This window comes from Melopsittacus undulatus, chromosome 22, assembly GCF_012275295.1.
Source record: "Melopsittacus undulatus isolate bMelUnd1 chromosome 22, bMelUnd1.mat.Z, whole genome shotgun sequence".
NCBI lineage: Eukaryota > Metazoa > Chordata > Aves > Psittaciformes > Psittaculidae > Melopsittacus > Melopsittacus undulatus.
The window spans coordinates 1,163,296-1,179,156 of NC_047548.1; the positions used below are offsets into that span (position 1 = coordinate 1,163,296).

Sequence of the window (15,861 nt, forward strand, 5' to 3'; positions counted from 1 at the left end):
ATAGTCTGCCACCACCCCCCAGTTCCCCCCCCAACCCCTCATCTCCCCCCTCCTCCAGGCCAGGCCATGCTGCAGCTCCTGCTCCCCTTGAGCACCCTGTGGGGTCGCATCCTGCCCGCCCCATCTCCCACCCAGCCCCACGGCATCCGCTTGGAAGGGGACCTGACGCTGGGGGGGCTGTTCCCGGTGCACGCGCGGGGCCCCGCGGGGGTGCCCTGCGGCCCCATCAAGAAGGAGAAGGGGATCCACCGCCTGGAGGCCATGCTCTATGCCCTGGACCGCGTCAATGGGGACCCCGCGGTGCTGCCCAACCTGACGCTGGGCGCCCGCATCCTGGACACGTGTTCCCGGGACACCTACGCCCTGGAGCAGGCGCTGGGCTTCGTGCGGAGCCTCCTGCCCCCGGCCGAGGGCGAAGGGAGGTGTGCGGATGGGAGCGCCCCCCACCGGCCCCCCCCCCGAGCGCCTGGTGGGGGTCATCGGGGCCTCGGCCAGCTCTGTCTCCATCATGGTGGCCAATGTGCTGCGGCTCTTCAATGTGAGTGGGGTGGGGGGGAGAAGGGGAGGGCGGTGGGGGCAAGGGCTGTCTGCAACACGGTGGTCAAGGTGGCTCCATTGTGGTGGTCAGTGTGTCTCAATCATCATGGCCAATGTATCTCCATGACAGTGGTCAATGTGTCTCCATCACGGTGGTCAATGTGTCTGCATCATGGTGGTCAATGTATCTCCATGACAGTGGTCAATGTGTCTCCATCATGGTGGTCAATGTGTCTCCATCACGGTGGTCAATGTGTCTCCATCACAGTGGCCAATGTGTCTCCATCACAGTGGTCAATGTATCTCTATCACAGTGGCCAAGGTGTCTCCATCATGGTGGCCAATGTATCTCCATGACAGTGGCCATGGCGTCTCCATCATGGTGGCCAATGTATCTCCATGACAGTGGCCATGGTGTCTCCATCATGGTGGCCATGGCATCTCCATGGTGGTGGCCAATGTCCCCACTCTCAACGTGCCTGCTGGGAGACATTGGGGGACACTGAGCAGGATGTGGGGGCAGCCCCATGGGGGGGGGGGGCGCTGGTGGCAGCTCCAACCCCTGTTCCCAATGGACCCTTCCATCCCCCCCCCATTACCCACAATGCCCCTGGCTGGCAGCAAAGGGCTCCAGGGATTAGGAGGGATTAGGGACAGGGAATACACAAGGGAGGGGAGGGAGATCCCATGGGATTGAGCTCCCCCCCGCCCCCAGTGTCCATATGTCCCTGATATTGTCCCCCCCGTCCCATGTCCCCAATGGCATTCACAGCTCCCACAGCTCAATTCCAGGGCTGAATCCCAATGGAATTCCCAGATCCCACAGATCAGCTCTATCCCTGTATCCCAGTGCCATTCCCAGCTCAGCTCCAGGGCTCTATCCCCGTATCCCAGTGCCATTCCCAGCTCAGCTCCAGGTCTCTATCCCCGTATCCCGGTGCCATTCCCAGCTCAGCTCCAGGTCTCTATCCCCGTATCCCGGTGCCATTCCCAGCTCAGCTCCAGGTCTCTATCCCCGTATCCCGGTGCCATTCCCAGCTCAGCTCCAGGGCTCTATCCCCGTATCCCGGTGCCATTCCCAGCTCAGCTCCAGGTCTCTATCCCCGTATCCCAGTGCCATTCCCAGCTCAGCTCCAGGGCTCTATCCCCGTATCCCGGTGCCATTCCCAGCTCAGCTCCAGGTCTCTATCCCCGTATCCCGGTGCCATTCCCAGCTCAGCTCTATCCCCGTATCCCGATGCCATTCCCAGCTCAGCTCCAGGTCTCTATCCCCGTATCCCGGTGCCATTCCCAGCTCAGCTCTATCCCCGTATCCCGATGCCATTCCCAGCTCAGCTCTAGGGCTCTATCCCCGTATCCCAGTGCCATTCCCAGCTCAGCTCCAGGGCTCCATCCCCGTATCCCAGTGCCATTCCCAGCTCAGCTCTATCCCCGTATCCCGATGCCATTCCCAGATCCCCCAGATCAGTTACGCGTCCACGGCTCCGGAGCTCAGTGACCCTGCTCGCTATGGGTTCTTCTCGCGGGTGGTGCCTCCGGACTCGCAGCAGGCCCAGGCCATGGTGGCCGTGGCGCGTGCCCTGCGCTGGAGCTACGTGGCCACCGTGGCCTCCGAGGGCAGCTACGGAGAGAGCGGCGTCGAGGCCTTCGTGCAGAGCTCCAGGGAGGCCGGTGTGGAGCCACTGGGATACACTGGGATAAAGTGGGATGGAGTGGGATACACTGGGATAGAGTGGAAGGGGAATGGGATAGACTGGGATAGAATGGGAATGAGTGGGATAGACTGAGAGGAGAATGGGACGGAGTGGGATAGAATGGGAATGAGTGGGAGGGGAATGGGATTGACTAGGGTAGAGTGTGAGAGAAATGGGATGGACTAGGATAGACTGGGATAGAATGGGATAGACTGAGATAGAGTGGGAGGGGAATGGGATGGAGTGGGTGGGGGCACTGGGACATACTGAGAGGGAATGGGAGGGGAACTGGAACATACTGGGACACACTGGTCCATACTGGTCCATACCGGTCCATACCGGTGCGTGCCGGTCGGCGCAGGCGGGATCTGCATTGCCCAATCCATCAAGATCCCGCGGGAGCCTCGTCCAGGCGAGTTCGACAAGGTCATTGGGAGGCTGATGGAGACGTCGACGGCGCGGGGGGTGGTGCTGTTCGCCAACGAGGACGACATCCGGTATGAACCAGTATAAACCTGTATAGACCAGTATGGGCCGGTTCAGACCATTATAGAGCAGGAGTTGGCCCAGAAACCCACTCCCCAGTGAGGCCAGCACGGGATGGGAGGGGCTGAGGGACCTGTATGGAGCAGGAGAGACCAGTATAAACCAGTATAAAGCAATCTAGACCAGAATAAAGCTGTATAAACCAGTATAGAGCAGTATAGACCAATACAGAGCAGTCTCTCCCAGTGCCTCCCAGCCTATCCCAGTCCATCCCATTCCCCCCAGTCCATTGCATGCCCCCTCCTATTCCTCTCCTAGTGCCTCCCAGCCTATCCCAATCTGTCCCATTGACCACCCTTCCCCTCCCAGTCCCCTCCCAATCCATCCCAGTACATCCCAATCTGTACCAATCCACCCCATTCCTATCCCAGTCCATCCTAGTCTATCCCATCCCAGTCCACCCCATCCCATCCCAGTCTATCCCATTCCTATCCCAGTCCATCCCAATCCATCCCAGTCCATCCCAGTCCATCCCAGTCCACCCCATCCCATCCCGCAGGCGGGTGCTGGAGGCTGCCACCCGTGCCAACCTCTCCGGTCACTTCTCCTGGGTGGGCTCTGACTCCTGGGGGGCGAAGCTGGGCCCAGTGCAGGGCCTGGAGCCGGCGGCCGATGGAGCCATCACCATCCTGCCCAAGCGGGCCTCGGTGCCGGGTGAGTGCCGCTGGGGGGCGCTATGGGGTGAGGCACTGGTGTTATGGGGTCTATGGGGTGCTATGGGGTGTCCCCCTGCAGGCTTCGATGAGTATTTCACCTCCCGCTCGCTGGAGAACAACCGCCGCAACCTCTGGTTCCACGAGTTCTGGGAGGAGGATTTCAACTGCCGCCTGCCCCATAGCGAGCCCCAGAGCGAGCCCCACAGCGGGCCCATCCGCAAGTGCACAGGTAAAGGGCTGCCTGCCCCAGGGGGTGCCCCATAGCCCCCTGCCTGCCACACAGGGTTCCCCATAGTGCCCTGCCTGCCCCATAATGCCCTATTTGCCCATAGCACCCTGCCTGCCCCATAGAGTCCTGCTTGCCCCATAGCGCCCTGCTTGCAGCATAGAGCCCTGCCTGCCCCATAGTACCCTGCCTGCCCCATTATGTGCCCAATAGCGCCCTGCCTGCCCCATAGCGCTGCTGGGACACCCCGCACTATAGGGCAGTGCTGTGGGTCTCACCCCAGACGTGTGGGGCAGGGCGGGAGCGCATCGGCCGGGACTCACCCTACGAGCAGGAGGGGAAGGTGCAGTTCGTCATCGATGCAGTGTTGGCCATGGCACGTGCCCTGCACAGCCTCGCGGCCGAGCTCTGCCCCGGGGGGGGGCTCTGCCCCGGCATGGACCCCCCCGACGGGCGCCGCCTCCTGCAGCACATCCGGGGGGTGAACTTCAGCGGTGAGCGGGGGGGGGGGATGGGAATGGAATGGGAGTGGGTGGGAATGAGAATGAATGGGAATGGGGGGCAGTGGGAGGGACTGGGAATGGATGGGAGGGAATGGGAATGGATTGGGAAGGGATGGGATGGGCATGGGAGGGGATGGGAGGCACTAGAAAGGGACTGGGGGCAATGGGAAGTAAATGGAAGAGATGGAAATGGACTTGGATAGACTGGGAAGGGATGGGATGCGAATGGGAAGGGATGGGATAGACTGGGATGCACTAGGAAGGGGCTGGTGGGTAATGGGAGGGACTGGGAGGGGAATGGAAGGGGAATGGGAATGGACGGGGATGGGATGGGGTGGGAATGGGAGGCACTAGAAAGGGGCTGGGGGGGGCACTGGAGACCACACTGGGAAGGTCCTCAGTGGGTCCTTACTGGGTATTCCTGGGCCTGGATTGGTTGGTACTGGTCCGTACTGGTCCATACTGGTCCGTACTGGTCTGTGCTGGTGCAGGCAGCGCAGGGACCCCTGTGAGCTTCAACGAGAACGGGGATGCTCCAGGCAGATACGACATCTTCCAGTTCCAGGGCGCCAACGGCAGCGGCAGCTACCGGACCGTGGGGCAGTGGGTGCAGGGGCTGCACCTGCAGGTGGGTGCTCCCCCCCCATGGGCAATTGGGTGCCCCTGTGGTCAATTGGGTGCCCCATGGTCAACTGATGGGATCTCAATGGTCAACTGGTGGGATCTCAATGACCAGTCGGATGTCCCCATGGTCAACTGGTGGGATCTCCATGGTCAACCACTTGGATCCCAATGACCAGTTGGGTGCCCAATGGTCATCCAGTTGGATCCCAATGATCACCCGGGTGCCCCATGGTGAACCGGTTGGATCCCAATGACCATTGGCACCCTCTATCCAACCCCCCCAACCGCTGGGTGCCGACTGCCCCCTCACCTCCCCACACCCCCCAGGTGGACGCCATGATGTGGGGCTCCAGCCGCTCGGTGCCCCCCTCGGTCTGCAGCCTCCCCTGTGGCCCTGGCGAGAAGAAGACTCCGGTGAAGGGGGTCCCGTGTTGCTGGCACTGTGAGCTCTGCTCCGGTTACCGCTTCCTTGCTGACCCCCAGAGCTGCCAGGCCTGCCCCCCCCACCTGCGCCCCACCTCCAACCACACCGCGTGCCGCCCCACACCCGTCCTGCGCCTGCACTGGGGGGACCCCTGCGCCGCCGTCCCCTTGGCTCTGGCCACCCTGGGCTTGATGGCGACGGCCTTTGTGCTGCTCACCTTCATCAAGCACCACGAGACGCCCATCGTGAAGGCGTCGGGGCGGGAGCTCAGCTACGTGCTGCTCGTGGGCATCGCCATGGTCTATGCCATCACCTTCCTCATGGTGGCTGAGCCGGGGGCCGCGGTCTGTGCCATGAGGAGGCTGTTCCTGGGGCTGGGGATGAGCCTCAGCTATGCCGCGCTGCTCACCAAGACCAACCGCATCTACCGCATCTTCGAGCAGGGTGAGCAGAGGGGATGGGGACGGGCGATGGGGTCCTACCTATGGCAACCTCCTCACCACAACCACCCCCATTGACCACATCCTCTCCCAAGGTGACCTATGGGGCTCACCATAGGTTCTGGAGGTCCATGAACCACACAGGGGTCCAGTTGAGGGTCAAGAGCTTGGGTTGAGGGATGTGGGATGGGGTCCTACCTATGGCAACCTCCTCACCACACCACCCCCATTGACCACATCCTCTCCCAAGGTGACTTATGGGGCTCACCATAGGTTCTGTGTACCCCACACCCCCCTCTCTGCCCCCCACTCACAGGGAAGCGCTCAGTGACCCCCCCCCGCTTCATCAGCCCCACGTCCCAGCTCGTCATCACCTTCGCCCTCAGCGGGATGCAGGTGGTGGGGGCCGCGCTGTGGCTGCTCCTGCGCCCCCCCCACGCCCTGGTGGACTATGAGATGGGGCGCACGCCGGACCCCGAGGACGCGCGGGGGGTGCTGCGCTGTGACATGGCCGAGGGCGCCACGCTGGCCTGCCTGGCGCACGCGCTGCTGCTCATGCTCACCACCACCGTCTATGCCGTCAAGGCTCGCGGCGTCCCCGAGACCTTCAACGAGGCCAAGCCCATAGGATTCGCCATGTACACCACGTGTGTGGTGTGGTTGGCGTTCGGGCCCATCTTCTTCGGCGCTGCCCGATCGGCAGAGAGGGTGAGGAGAGGGGGGGGACATCAGGAGGGAGGGGTTGGGTTGAGGTTGGGTTGAGTTGGGTTCATTCAGGGCTGAACTATGGGGCTTAGCATGGACCCATGTGGTCGACTTGGGGGGTACAAGAGAGACTGGGGGGGCTGGAGCTCCCAGGTGGTGTTGGGAGAGAACAGGAGCCTGGGGGCCATCGAGGGGATGGGAAGAGGTATGGGGGGGCACAAAGAAGGGATCCAGGGGCTGAGTGGGGCCAAGAAGAATTTGGGGGGGGTCCCAGGAGAACCAATGGTGGCATTGGGGGGGTACCCAAGAGGGTGAGGAAGGGGAATTTGGGCTGGAATCAGTGAAAAGGGAATGGGGGAAGGGGGGGGCATTTAGGGGGGGGCACACACAGGAGATTGGGATCAATGGCAGTTTGGGGGGGGGGATAAGGGGCAGCCCACGGCACTTTGGAGGGGTGGGAGCCCCCAGCGGTGCTGCGGCTCTGACCCCGCCCCCTTTCCCACCCCCCCCTTGGCCCCGCCCCCCCCCCCCCCGCAGGTGCACGTGCAGACAGCCACGCTCACGGTCTCCATGAGCCTCTCGGCCTCGGTCCCGCTCGGGCTCCTTTACGCGCCAAAAGTCTACGTCATCCTCCTGCACCCGGAGCGCAACCAACCGCGGCGGCCGCGCGCAGACCCGCCCCCGTAGCCCCGCCCCCCGTAGCCCCGCCCCCTTCCTCATCCCCGCGCCCTCTAGGCCACGCCCCCCGTCCGTAGTCGTTTCCTCCCCCCCCCAATAATAAAGCTCCTGACACCGAACATCCGGGACCCTTTTATGGGGGGGGGGGCACACACACTTAGGGGTCAGGGACCCCTTTTGGGGGGACAGGGTCACACCTGGGGGGGGGGGTATGTGAGGAATGGGGGGGAAAGGGGGGAACCAGGTTTATTTGGGGGGGAACCAGGTTTATTTAGGGGGGAACCAGGTTTGTTTGGGGGGGTGTTACTTGGGGGGCTTCTGGGGGGGTCTCACCAGCAGCTCCAGCCACTGCGTCAGTGTGGGGCAGGCAGAGGGGGGCTGGGGGGGAAAAAATTGGGTTATGAAGGGGTAACCCCACAAGTGACCCCTTCCCAGCACACCCAATTGCCCCCCAGGACTGTAAATCCTGCCCCATAGACCCCACGATTGCCCCCCAGGTCCCTTAAACCTGCCCCATAGACCCCTCAATTGCCCTCAAACACCCCACAGGTCCCCTAAAGCTGCCCCATAGACCCAATTGCCTCTAGGCCTCCCCCCTACCAGCCACAGTGACTCACAGGACTCGGGGGGGCCACCCCAGGGGGGGGCACCACGCGGACCCCCCCCCTCTGTGGGTACCCAGGCTCCAGCTCCAGCATCCAGAGGGTCCCAGATGCTCCCAGCACCCGCAGGCACCTCAGGGATGGATCCCAATCCAGGGCGAACCTTTGGGGGGGGTGGGGGGGATAGGGAATGGGGGTGTCACTTGAGCCCCACCGCCCCTCCCAGAATCCCCAAACCCCCTCCCATTAACCCCCCCCCTTCCCCATTTACCTGTGCTGGAGCTGCTCCACCTCTGCCCATAGGGTGCCCCCTTCCCAGCAGTGCTCCTGCAGCTCCAAGAGCCCCGGGCCCAAGGGGGGGGGCAATGGGAAGGGGGAGTCCTGGGGGGAGGAGGGGCAGAAATGGGGATGAAACCCAACATTGACCCCCAAGTACCCCCCATCTGCCCCCTAATTCCCTCTTGACCCCCCCCAAAGCCCTTTCAGCTCCCAAAGTGCCCCCCACCCGGCCCCATTTTGGACCCTTCCCAGCCCCCCAAGCTCCCAAACACACCCCAACAACTGCCCCCCCACCCCAGCCCCCCAAGTTCCCTCCCCATCCCCCAACACCCCCCCCCACTCACCAGGACGTGGACCTCCCCGCGGGGACTGCAGCGCAGGCGCAGGCTTGGGAGGGAATCTGGGGGGTCCGGGGGGGGCAGCAGCTCCAGCTCCAGCTCCGGGCCCCCCCCGGGGGGGGGCAGCAGCACCCGGACCCCCGTCAGGACCTGGTACAGGCGGCAGCCGGCATCTGCCCTGCATCCACAATGGGGGGACCGTGATGAGGGGGGGTGCATTTCCCCCCCCCATTCCTTCCCCCCCCCCCCCAAGAACTGTGTCCCCCCCACACTCACCTTTGGGCCGCCCAGCGCTGCTGCCGCAGCGCCCCCTGCTGGCTGAGCCGCTCCTGCCGCTGCTGCTCCAATCGCTGCTGCAGCTGCAATGGGGGGGGGGGGATTTAGGGGGTGCCCCCCCCCCCCCAAAACCACATCATGGGGGGGGAAGGGGGTACCTGGACCCCCATGGTGGGGGGGTGGGGGTGGGGCTCTCACCTGCTCCCGTCTCCCTCGTGCTTCCTGCAGCTTTGCCTGAAGTTCCTTTTTCTGGGGGGGGGCAGCACCAATGGGACCCCCCCCACAGCATCCATAGAACCCCCATATCCTCTCCCAGCACCCATAGCATACCCCACAGCACCCCCATATCCATCCCAGCACCAACATCATAACGCATAGCATCCCCAGCATCTCCATATCCTCCCCAGCACCCACGTCATACCCTATAGCACCACCATATCCTTCCCGGCACCCATATCATGCCCCATAGCACCCCCATATCCCCCCCAGCACCTGTATCATGCCCCACAGCACCCCTATATCCCCCTCAGCACCCATCTCATGCCCCATAGCACCCCCAGAACCCCCCCCCCCCCATCCCCCCATACCTGGCGCTGTCGGGCCCCCCCCAGGGCCCCCCGCAGCCGCTGCAGCAGCCGCTGCCCCTGCTCGAGCTGGGCCAGTGCTGGGGGCAGAGCCCCCCCCAGGGCGGCCACGGCCCCCCCGTACCCGGCCTTGAGCTCCTGCCAGCGGCCCCGAGCTTCTGAGACAGCCTCTCCTGCAGGGGGCGCTCTGTGTCAGCGGCACCTCCCGGCCAGCAGGGGGCAGCCCCGCGGCCCCCCCCCCATTAAAGGACCCCGGGGGGGGGGGCGGACTCACGCAGGCCGGGGGGGGGCAGGGGGGGTCCCGGGTTCTCCACCAGCCCCAGGAGGAGCTGCAGGACCCGCAGCTGGGCCAGGAGCAGCTTCTGCTTGCGACGGGTGTCCTGGGGGGAATGGGGGCAGATATGGGGGTAAATGGGGTGGCAGGGGCAGATATGGGGTAAATGGGGTGGCAGGGGCAGATATGGGGTAAATGGGGTGATAGGGGCAGATATGGGGTAAATGGGGTGATAGGGGCAGATATGGGGGTAAATGGGGTGATAGGGGTAGTTATGGGGCAGCCGCAGCTCTCACCATCAGATGCTCCACAAGGATCGGGGCCGGGACGTCGCCGTCCTCCTCCTCCAAGGCCAGGGCGGCCTCAAGAGCCACCAGCACCCTGGGGACCCCCCGGGGACCCCATTAGGACCCCGGAGGCCCTTGGCGAGGGGCGGACACCCCATAGAGCCCCACGGGGACCCATGGACCCCATAGGGACACCTTTAGGACCTCCATTAAGGACCCATGGAGCCCATAGGGACACCTTTGGGACCCCATTAGGATCCATAGACCCCATAGGGACACCTTTGGGACCCCCATTAGGACCCATAGACCCCACAGGGACACCTTTAGGACCTCCATTAAGGACCCATAGACCCCACAGGGACACCTTTAGGACCTCCATTAGGACCCATGGAGCCCATAGGGACACCTTTGGGACCCCATTAGGATCCATAGACCCCATAGGGACACCCTACAGACCCCATTAAGCCCCGGTGCCCCCCATGGGCCCGGAGCCAAGATGGCGGCCGCCCTGAGGTGATTTCCCGCTCACCCCTGAGCGCGCTCCATGGGCGCCGCCGCCATCGCTGCCGGTTCCTCTTCCCGCTCTTCCCGCCTCGCCCCGCCCACCCCGGCGGCCGCGGCCAATCAGCGCCCGCCCCGCGGAGGTGAGGCAGCCAATAGCAGCTCGCACGGGCAGGCCCCGCCCACCCGTTGCTATGGGGACGCTCCGGCGGCAGAGCCCCTGTATGGAGCCTATAGAGAGCATCTATAGGGTCATGAGAGTCTCCATGGAGCCATATAGAGTCTATGGGGTGTCTATACGGCTATGGGGAGCCTATGGGGCCATAGGGACCGTATGTGGTAGGGATGTGTCCATATATAGTTTCTATAAGGACACGAGAGGGTCATGGAACCATATAGATCCTATAGGGCTGGGAGGTCCTTATGGGACCACAGGGACTCTGTGGGGCCAGGGGGCAACGGGGTCTCTATACAGTCATGGAGGTTCCTATGGGACCAGGGGAGCTCCTGGTATGTGGTGGATGAAGCCTCTATAGGGCCACAGAGACTGTATGTGGGGGTGTCCTTATAGGGTCTCCATAGGTCCAGGGAAGTGTCTATGGGGCTATAGACCCTCTATAGGGCTGGGGGGGTCTCTATAGGGTCTGTCCCCCCCCAGAAAACCCCTCAACACCTCCTTGCTCGCACCTTCCACTTCCCCCCCCCCAATGACAATCAATGCCCATTAGCAGTAATAAGCAATGCCTTTAATGGTGGCCTCCTGCCAACGGGGGGGGTCCCACTTGGGGGGGGGGGGGGCTCAGTCTGCGCCTGTGGGGCTGGGGATGTTCACTCATCCCATTCATCTTCCTCCTCCTCCTCCTCCTCGAGTCCTTCACCCTCATCTGCAGGAAGAGGGGGGTCAGGTGGGGGGTCAGGTGGGGGGTCATGGGGGGGTTGTGGGGTACGTGCCCCCCCCCCCCCCCCCGAGCGCTCACCCGAGGAGTGGATGGCTCTGCTGCGCTTCTGCATCACGTCCATGAGGGCCCCCACGAGCCCCCCCGCGCTGGAGCCGCTGCTGCTGCTCTCGGGGGTCTGAGGGGGGCAAGGAGGGAGAAGGGGGGTGCAGAAACCCCATTGAATACCCCCCAGCCCCGGGGGGTTATGGGGCACCCCTTGTCCTCCCCCCAGCACTAGGGGGTTATGGGGCACCCCAAACCCCCCCCAGCCCCAGGGAGTTATGGGGCACCCCTTGTCCTCCCCCCAGCACTAGGGGGTTATGGGGCACCCCAAACCCCCCCCAGCCCCAGGGAGTTATGGGGCACCCCTTGTCCTCCCCCCCACCCCAGGGGGTTATGGGGCACCCCAAACCCACCCCCCCACACCGCAGGGGGTTATGGGGCACCCCAAACCCCCCCCACTGACCTTGTTCAGGGTCACCCCTTGGCGGATCTGGTCCAGCAGCGCCCCCCTTCCCCGGGGGGGGACAGGGCCCCCCCCAGAGGTGGGCGGCGGAGGGGGCGGGGGAGGAGGAGGCGGAGCCGCGGTGGCCCCCGGGGGGGCGGGGCCACGCCCAGGGGGCGGAGCCACGGGTCTGGAGGGCGGAGCCACGACAGGAGGGGCGGGGCCAGCGAGGGGCCCCGTGCGGCTGCGGGAGGGGCAGGGCGGGAGGGGAGGAGGAGGAGGGGCAGCCCCACGGCTCTGCTGCAGGGGGGGGCCTGTGGGGGGGGGAGATATGTTAATTAGCGTGTCCTAATTATCATATTAATGAGCGCGGGGGGGCGGGGCTGACCCTGGCGCTGCAGCTCCTCCCGCACCGCCTGCAGCCCGCCCCGCTCGGTGATGAAGGCTTGGATGACACGGGCGGTCTCAGCATCCGCCAGCTGCGCCTCCGTGATCCCGGCCCGGCTGAAGAGCGCCCGGAGAGCCGGGTCCAGCGCCGCCACCTGCAGGCACGGCTCGGGTCAGCCCCACGGCAGCGCCCCATAGCAGCGCCCCATAGCAGCGCCCCATAGCAGCGGGGGCAGCGCAGGGGGCACCTACATCAAAGCCATTGCTGGGGTCCCAGCCGATGTGACCGACGTGCCTGGGGATGGAGGATGAGCAGATGCGATCCCAAAGCTGGCCCCACAGTGAGGGCTCTGCTTTGCCCTATGCGGCCCCTCACATTCCCATTGCCAGACCCACCTGAAGCCGGACGGGGCTCCGATGTCGGCCTTGGAGATCTTCTTGCGGCTTTTCTTCTGCTCCCCGGCACTGGAACTCGCTATGGGTCCGTCTGTGGGGCTGGGCAGCCCCCGGTAGCGGGATGCGGTGATGTCAGGGTTGCTGATGGGCACCGCTTGCAGCAGAGGGGCTGCGAAGGACACGACGCATATGAGTAACTCTATAGGGCAGCAAGGCCCCGCTGTGGGGCTGCAGGACCCCCCTGTGGGGCTGCAGGACGCCGCTGTGGGGCAGGCACTCACCACTGCCATCCCCGGGGGTGCGCACCCCACAGGACCCATTGTGCCCTCCGGAGTCACCATCCCGGAGGGGGGGCAGAGGTGGGAGCTGCCGCTTCTCTGGGGACAGACAGGAGAGGGTGCGAGTGTGGGGCAGCCCCACAGCACTGGGGGAGTGGGGCTGGGGCTGCCCCACAGCACTGGGGGAGTGGGGCTGGGGCTGCCCCACAGCACTGGGGGAGTGGGGCTGGGGCTGCCCCACAGCACTGGGGGAGTGGGGCTGGGGCAGCCCCACAGCATCGGGGGGAGTGGGGCTGGGGCTGCCCCACAGCACTGGGGGAGTGGGGCTGGGGCTGCCCCACAGCACTGGGGGAGTGGGGCTGGGGCTGCCCCACAGCACTGGGGGAGTGGGGCAGCCCCACAGCACTGGGGGAGTGGGGCTGGGGCTGCCCCACAGCACTGGGGGAGTGGGGCTGGGGCAGCCCCACAGCATCGGGGGGAGTGGGGCTGCCCTCACCTGCCCGCTGCTGGCGCCTGCGCAGTCGCTCCTGGACCAGGGCTTCAAACGTGGCCGCTTCCCCCTCGTCAGCGAAGTTCAGCCCCGCCTGGCCCTCCTGCTCAGCCAATCAGGGCGCTGCCTGCCCCATGGGGCCCGCCCACAGGCAGCACGCCACACCCCCACGGGTCATAAGCCCCACCCCCCTCCCCATTAGCCCCGCCCATATGTCATAAGCCCCGCCCCTTTGTTTATACCCACGCGTAGCAATCCCAACGCCTGGGTCAACCCCACACGTGACAAGCCCCGCCCCTCAGCCACACCCACCATTCACTTGGCCCCACCCACCCTTAAGCCCCGCCCACACATCCTCCAACCCCCCCGGAGCTCCTCCTCCCTCTGGCCCCGCCCCTTCCCATGGCCCCGCCCACTCACGTGGGAGGTGAAGGTGTGGAAGAAGGGGGTGCGGGCGGTGTAGCCCATCCCCCCCTGCAGCTCCTGCTCCCAGCACAGCGCCCCCGCCTGGTCCTGAGCCCCCCCTCACAGCCCCCTATGGGAGACCCGCATCAGGGACCCCTATGGGAGACCCCCAGAGAGACCCCCCCCCATAGACCCCTATGGGAGACCCCCGGGACCCCCCCAGGGACCCCTATGGGAGACCCCCAGAGAGACCCCCCCCCCCATAGACCCCTATGGGAGACCCCCGGGACCCCCCCAGGGACCCCTATGGGAGACCCCCAGAGAGACCCCCCCCCCATAGACCCCTATAGGAGACCCCCGGGACCCCCCCAGGGACCCCTATGGGAGACCCCCAGAGACCCCCCACGGACCCCGACGTGAGACCCCCGCGACCCCCCCCATAGACCCCTATGGGAGACCCCCAGAGAGACCCCCCCCCCCCAGGGACCTCTATGGGAGACCCCCGCAGGGACCCCTATGGGAGCCCCCATAGACCCCTATGGGAGACCCCCGCGCCCCCACTCACGCCCATCCGGTAGAGCCGGATGAAGTAGGAGCGCCGGGACCCGTCCCGCACGAGGCAAACGGCACCGGAGCCGCGCCGGGTCCAGGCCCCCCCCCGCGCCGCCCCCGGGCTCGGCCACCACGAGCTGGGCCACAGCCGTCACCAGCGCCTGCGAGAACCCAGAGAGACCCATAGAGAGCACTCATAGTGCCCCATAGAGATCCATAGAGAGCCCTAGAGCCCCATAGAGACCCATAGAGAGCCCTAGAGAGCACTCATAGTGCCCCATAGAGACCCATAGAGAGCCCTAGAGCCCCATAGAGACCCATAGAGAGCCCTAGAGAGCACTCATAGTGCCCCATAGAGATCCATAGAGCCCCATAGAGCCCCATAGAGAGCCCTAGAGCCCCACAGAGACCCATAGAGAGCCCTAGAGAGCACTCATAGTGCCCCATAGAGATCCATAGAGAGCACCCATAGTGCCCTATAGAGATCCATAGAGAGCCCTATAGAGCACCCACAGATGCCTATAGAGCACCCAGAGAGCCCCAATAGAGACACACAGAGCACATTAGACCCATAGAGACACCTATAGAGACCCAGAGAGCCCCCGAGAAACCCAGACCCACAGAGACCCCAGAGAGCCCCCAGAACCACCCTTTGCCCCCCCATCCCCCCATTAAACACTGCCCTCCCCAGCTTCCTGCAGAGCCCCATTGACCCCAATGGAATCCCCCCATCCCCTTACCCCCCCCCAGCTTCCTGCAGAGCCCCACTGACACCAATGGGCCCCCCCACCCCCTTACCCCCCCCACTTCCTGCATGGCCCCATTGACCCCAATGGGACCCCCCCACCCCCTTACCCCCCCCACTTCCTGCATGGCCCCATTGACCCCAATGGGACCCCCCCCACCCCCTTACCCCCCCCCACTTCCTGCATGGCCCCATTGACCCCAATGGGACCCCCCCACCCCCTTACCCCCCCCACTTCCTGCACGGCCCCATTGACCCCAATGCCCCCCCCTCACCACACATTTCCTGCCCAGGAGCTCCAGGAGCCTCCGGTGCTCGTGGGGCTGCAGCAGCACCGAGGGCACCGGAGCCCCCCCCGGGGCCGCCCCCCCCCGGCTCATCCCTGGGTGCACCGGGACCCCCCCCCCGGTGCTGGGTCCCTGCGGAGGCCTCTTCCGCCCGGAAGCACCCAAAGGCCTGAGGTGGCCGAGACGTCACCTCCGGGGTGGGGGGGGGGAAGTAGGGGGGGGTGGGGGGGACTGGGACGGACTGGGAGGCAATGGGAAGCAATGGAAGGCAATGAGGGGCAATGGGAAGTGATGGGAGGGGAACTGGGAACAGCCTGAGCCAATGCAGGCAGAGATGGAACTGGGGACACTGGGAGGAGATGGGAACACTGGGAAGATCCCACCTCTCTCCCCACACCCCAACAGTGACACCATCACTTCCCAGCCCATAGAGACCCATAGAGACCCATAGAGACCCATAGAGGCCCATAGAGACCCATAGAGCACCAGACACAGGCATTGGGTTTATTGACATCCCCAGTGCCGCAGAGATCCCAGAATAACCCCTCCGGGGGGGGGCAATAAATAAGGAGGGGGTAAAAGGCAGCCAGGGCAGGGGCAGGAACTGGGCTGCAATGGTCCATACTGGAAGAAGCCGTATGTGCATTCAATCCCAGTCAGCGCACCCCACTGGTCCATACTGGGAGGATGCAAGGCCACACAGGTGAAGAACTCCCACTGGGCTGCCATGCTGGTCCTTACTGGGAGTGCTGAAGGCAACGTCA

General features: G+C 64.8%; 3 protein-coding genes and 1 long non-coding RNA gene across 7 annotated transcripts; 1 reads left to right on the plus strand and 3 right to left on the minus strand.

Moving 5' to 3' along the window:
- Positions 1–64: 64 nt before the first annotated feature.
- On the plus strand, positions 65–7,042 carry LOC101876975 (metabotropic glutamate receptor 6). Its single transcript, XM_034071778.1, is given in 11 exon segments — positions 65–450; positions 452–538; positions 1,992–2,208; positions 2,593–2,728; positions 3,277–3,431; positions 3,513–3,662; positions 3,956–4,153; positions 4,654–4,790; positions 5,114–5,654; positions 5,967–6,358; positions 6,893–7,042. Coding segments are annotated over 11 exon segments (2,547 nt in total). The 5' UTR covers positions 65–66.
- On the minus strand, positions 254–6,666 carry LOC117437426 (uncharacterized). Of its 4 annotated transcripts, none has more exons than XR_004550443.1 (8): positions 6,025–6,666; positions 5,428–5,584; positions 4,575–4,747; positions 3,938–4,122; positions 3,308–3,451; positions 2,531–2,746; positions 2,010–2,229; positions 254–1,016 (listed from the first exon to the last, which is right to left on the minus strand). It is a non-coding gene; the product is annotated as an uncharacterized lncRNA (long non-coding RNA). The 4 variants fall into 4 exon arrangements; XR_004550442.1 differs by having other exon boundaries at positions 254–1,019; XR_004550445.1 differs by lacking the exon at positions 254–1,016 and having other exon boundaries at positions 1,913–2,158; positions 2,571–2,746.
- A 275-nt stretch (positions 7,043–7,317) lies between the features above and the next one.
- On the minus strand, positions 7,318–10,258 carry ZWINT (ZW10 interacting kinetochore protein). Its single transcript, XM_034071743.1, has 10 exons — positions 10,203–10,258; positions 9,683–9,767; positions 9,387–9,492; positions 9,116–9,285; positions 8,727–8,777; positions 8,529–8,611; positions 8,259–8,430; positions 7,907–8,016; positions 7,651–7,798; positions 7,318–7,411 (listed from the first exon to the last, which is right to left on the minus strand). Exons 1-10 carry the CDS (start codon positions 10,232–10,234, stop codon positions 7,337–7,339), a joined length of 1,032 nt encoding a protein of 343 aa, XP_033927634.1. The 5' UTR covers positions 10,235–10,258; the 3' UTR covers positions 7,318–7,336.
- A 713-nt stretch (positions 10,259–10,971) lies between these two features.
- On the minus strand, positions 10,972–13,596 carry LOC117437404 (wiskott-Aldrich syndrome protein-like). The gene is made up of 9 exons (XM_034071742.1): positions 13,529–13,596; positions 13,115–13,211; positions 12,622–12,717; positions 12,341–12,509; positions 12,197–12,239; positions 11,946–12,099; positions 11,579–11,871; positions 11,152–11,248; positions 10,972–11,058 (listed from the first exon to the last, which is right to left on the minus strand). Exons 1-9 carry the CDS (start codon positions 13,574–13,576, stop codon positions 11,003–11,005), a joined length of 1,053 nt encoding a protein of 350 aa, XP_033927633.1. The 5' UTR covers positions 13,577–13,596; the 3' UTR covers positions 10,972–11,002.
- Positions 13,597–15,861: the final 2,265 nt, after the last annotated feature.

What these genes read in the sequence shown, in the direction of transcription:
- ZWINT (XM_034071743.1), bottom strand. Translation starts at nt 10,234, where the DNA reads ATGGCGGCGGCGCCCATGGAGCGCGCTCAGGG. An exon ending in GCGGGGAGGTCCACGTCCTG is followed by an intron (nt 8,017 to 8,258) that starts GTGAGTGGGGGG and finishes TCCTCCCCCCAG; the next exon opens with GACTCCCCCTTCCCATTGCC. An exon ending in GGGTGGCCCCCCCGAGTCCT is followed by an intron (nt 7,412 to 7,650) that starts GTGAGTCACTGT and finishes TTTCCCCCCCAG; the next exon opens with CCCCCCTCTGCCTGCCCCAC.
- LOC117437404 (XM_034071742.1), bottom strand. Translation starts at nt 13,576, where the DNA reads ATGGGCTACACCGCCCGCACCCCCTTCTTCCACACCTTCACCTCCCAC. An exon ending in TCCACACCTTCACCTCCCAC is followed by an intron (nt 13,212 to 13,528) that starts GTGAGTGGGCGG and finishes TTGGCTGAGCAG; the next exon opens with GAGGGCCAGGCGGGGCTGAA. An exon ending in CAGAGCCATCCACTCCTCGG is followed by an intron (nt 11,059 to 11,151) that starts GTGAGCGCTCGG and finishes CTCTTCCTGCAG; the next exon opens with ATGAGGGTGAAGGACTCGAG.